Source organism: Trichechus manatus, unplaced genomic scaffold, assembly GCF_000243295.1.
Source record: "Trichechus manatus latirostris isolate Lorelei unplaced genomic scaffold, TriManLat1.0 scaffold00236, whole genome shotgun sequence".
Lineage (NCBI taxonomy): Eukaryota > Metazoa > Chordata > Mammalia > Sirenia > Trichechidae > Trichechus > Trichechus manatus.
The window spans coordinates 957,028-960,840 of NW_004444172.1; the positions used below are offsets into that span (position 1 = coordinate 957,028).

Consider the following 3,813-nt stretch of genomic DNA (forward strand, 5'->3'; position numbering starts at 1 on the left):
ATTTTCTTATTTTGCACATTAATTTCCCTTAAAAGCATATATATTTAAACTACAAGTTTAACTTATATTTCCTGGTTTCCAATAACAATACAGATTTCTAAAAAACCTTATTAATGGAGATGTTCAAGATCATATAGAGTCAAGCAAAGAATGGCTCAACAGAAATAGAGACTAACTGAAATATAAAATTGTTTTTAGAGAAAAAGACCAAAGAAATACCCAGTAGGAAAGAAAGAAAATATGAGATTACATATGCAATGTCACTGTCATCTTAAATGCCTTGTGTTCTCTCTCTTCTGCATAAGTCTAATGAGAGCATTTTTCACTTCTTTGTTCCTAAGACTATAAATGAGTGGATTCAGCATGGGGATCACAATTGTATAAAAAACGGAGGCCACTTGGTCCTTTCCCAAGGAGCAGGACTTACTTGGCTTTAAATAAGTAAAAATCATGGTACTGTAGAAGATGGTGACTCCCATAAGGTGGGAAGCACAGGTAGAGAAGGCTTTTTGCTTTCCTGACATGGAAATGATTTTTAAGATAGTGGAGAGAATGGATGCATAGGACACAGCGATTGTAATAAGAGACACCATTAGTGTTGTGCCAGAAACAGCAATTACCATGATCTCAATGTCCTGTGTGTCAGTGCAGGACAGGGCTAACATCGGGGGTGTGTCACAGAAGAAGTGATGGATTACATTGGAGTCACAGAAATGCAATGTGTTTATGCAAAGTACATTGACAAAGGAGACACTGAAGCCAATCACATAAGATGCAGTGATGAGGGAGCAGCAGAGTGTCACAGACATAACAACTGGGTATTGTAGAGGATGGCAGATAGCCACGTAGCGATCATAGGCCATTGAAGAGAGAAGAAAACATTCAGTGGCACCCAAGAAGACAAAAAAATACATCTGGGTGAAACAGCCCCCGAATGAAATGTACTTGGTAGAAGTCAGTAAGTTCTCTAAGGTTTTAGGGGTAATGACTGCTGAGTAACTGAGGTCAAGGAACGACAGATGACTGAGGAAAAAATACATGGGAGTGTGAAGCTGGAGATCCAGGCGGATTATTAGTATCATCCCTGCATTCCCCAGCACAGTAATCAGGTATATCAGGAGAAATAGATTAAAGAGGACCAGCCGGATCTCTTCAGAGTCTGTCAATCCCATGAGGATGAAGTCAGACACATTTGTGTTATTCCTTCTACTCATAGTGTGCAATTTCGCTAAACTGTAGGAGGTTAAAGTTGATACTTAGCATCAATGACTTCAAACAGGTTTTTGTTTGTGTAAGTGACCTGGCATTCAAAAAAATAGTTTTGCATTTCCAGAAATTGATAATAGTGATTTACAAACTATGAGTGAACAAAATCTTAATTTCATTATCATTTATAAGTATGGGTATAAATTGACACTGGAATGTTATATAATCAAAAAGTAACATATATTATGTAGTTAGCATGAAATTTCCAGTGTTCTCAATGCTTCCTTTTGCTAGCACATTTAATCTCCATGGAAATATCATACCACAGGTGTTGCTATTATTCACATTTTTAAATAAGAAAATTGGCCCAGAAGTTTAAATAATTTTTCCAAAGTCAAAGCTAGTAAATGTTGGCTCTGTGATTCTACCATTTTAAATTTATTACAAAAAACATGCTCATAACACTATATTTTAATTTAATTAATTTCAGCCCCCTGAGAAAAGTTCTAAACATGTAGTAAGCAGCGATAGAAACATAGTTTTAAAGCATCATTTACTGTCCTCTTGCTTCCAATATTATTTAATACTACTGACAAATCAAAATTTTCAACCTTTGGGGTCTTTACTGTTATGTATTAAAATTAGAGACTACAAAATATTCATTTCCTGAAGACGCTTTGTTTTCTTCACTTAACCATTAAAAATCAAATTCCTTCTGAAAAGTCTGATTCCAAAATATAAACACAGCTCATATACAACTGATTCCATCAACTCTATATATTTGTTTCCACAAATCTTGGCATTATTTAGGGTAAAAACAAACAAACAAAAAAAGTTTCTTATAATATCTCTATTTTATTTGATCTAACCTAAACCAAATCAAAACCCATTGCCTCCCAGTTGATTACGACTCATATCGACCCTACAGGACATGGTAGAACTGCCCTACAGGGTTTTCAAGGCTGTACGTCTTTACAGAAGCAGACTAACAAATCTTTCTCCCATGGAGCAGCTGGTGGGTTTGACTTTTTGGTTAGCAGCAGAGCGCTTAATACTGTGCCACCAGGACTCCTTGATCTGACCTAAAACCCTCTACTTTTGAGAATAATACTTAAATTGAGCCAAAGTTGCTGACAATTCCTTTCTTCCAATATTACCTACCTAGAATTTTGTCAAGCTCAAAGTTTTCTTCCAAAAATATATAAATATAAAACACTTAAGGAGATGCAAATTTCTGTGATATAGTATTATTTTCCTTTCAGATGCATTATTTTTACATTTTCCTTCATGCATTTTTTTCCTGAGATAAAATAAATCAACCTATAAATTTTGTTCAATTCCTAATCAAATGTAAAGTTCACAAGGAAATTATATCTAAACAATACCTGTGAGCTACTATGAACTTAAGAAGAGCAGAACATCCCTTGCCTCTCACCCTAACAATTCCGGGGCACCTCATATACTAGGGATTGCTGACAACGCAACATTTGGTCATCCTCAGGGACTAATTTCCTAGGGAGATTTCTTGACACATTTCCAAGGGTAAAAGTTCAAGGACTAATGTATTCATGTTAGGCTTGTAACAGATTATTGCCTACTCTCTTGGAAACCACATAACGAGAAACATTGTTGTTTGGTCTTCGTTTGTGATACTCTACATTTTTTACTACTATGTCAGAGAAACTATTTTTAGAGAAATACTTAATTACTCTGTAACTCAAAGGCCGAGTAGTTAACTTTGAATGGTAGAACAGTACATTCTTTACACTGAATTATTTTAAAGTATGATACTATCATAGGAATAAAACATGTTTTTAGAAAAAATGTTAAAATACAACAAAATTCAAAGAAAACTCATTCAAAACTGTTGTTAATATTTTGGTGTATTTTTTTTTCCAATTATTTTTCTTTGTGAGTAAAATGCTTACTTATATGTCTACTTACATATCGCATCAATTATCATACTATATATTCAATATCTTATCCTCATTTTATCACTAAACACTTACAATACCCCTGACCTATGTTAGATTAGCCTTCTATAAAACAGTTTCACGTGTTGTGTATTGACTGGTGCCCGGTAGCTGACCTCTCTCCAGAAGTACTCACTAGCACCATGGGTGGACACTTTGAGGCATCACAAGAAAAGCATGGCTTGGTTCTCCATTCAGATTTGGCTGTGTCACCTAATTCATCTACACAGAAATCCATGCAGTTTATTTGTCACTTTAGTGTATTTGACTTTTGATTTACGGAAAGAAAAACGAGCAGAAAGGAAAAAAAAAAAGGACACTGGGACTAGTAAACATTTTTAATGTTTTATTATAAAAATATATTATAAAAACTATTATTCCTCTGAATATGCTCAGGTCAAAAGCTTTCTTAATTAAAAAGGAAAAGAAATTAAACCATGAAAAAAGCTGAAATAGTTTATTTGTCCAAGAAGAGGAAGCAAAGGAAGAATCTGAAAAAAAATATATATAAACTTGGAATCAGAATGAAATATTCTTGTGAATCGTGTTGCTAGTATCTAAAAATATAATTACTTTTCACATACTGTGTTTGTACACAGATAATGCATGTCCTCTGTGTTTATTTGCCAGCCAC

General features: G+C 34.3%; 1 protein-coding gene across 1 annotated transcript; it reads right to left on the reverse strand.

The window, feature by feature from the left end:
• Positions 1-246: 246 nt before the first annotated feature.
• On the reverse strand, positions 247-1,214 carry LOC101347637 (olfactory receptor 8H1-like). The gene is given in 2 exon segments (XM_004389219.2): positions 247-294; positions 297-1,214. Coding segments are annotated over 2 exon segments (966 nt in total).
• Positions 1,215-3,813: the final 2,599 nt, after the last annotated feature.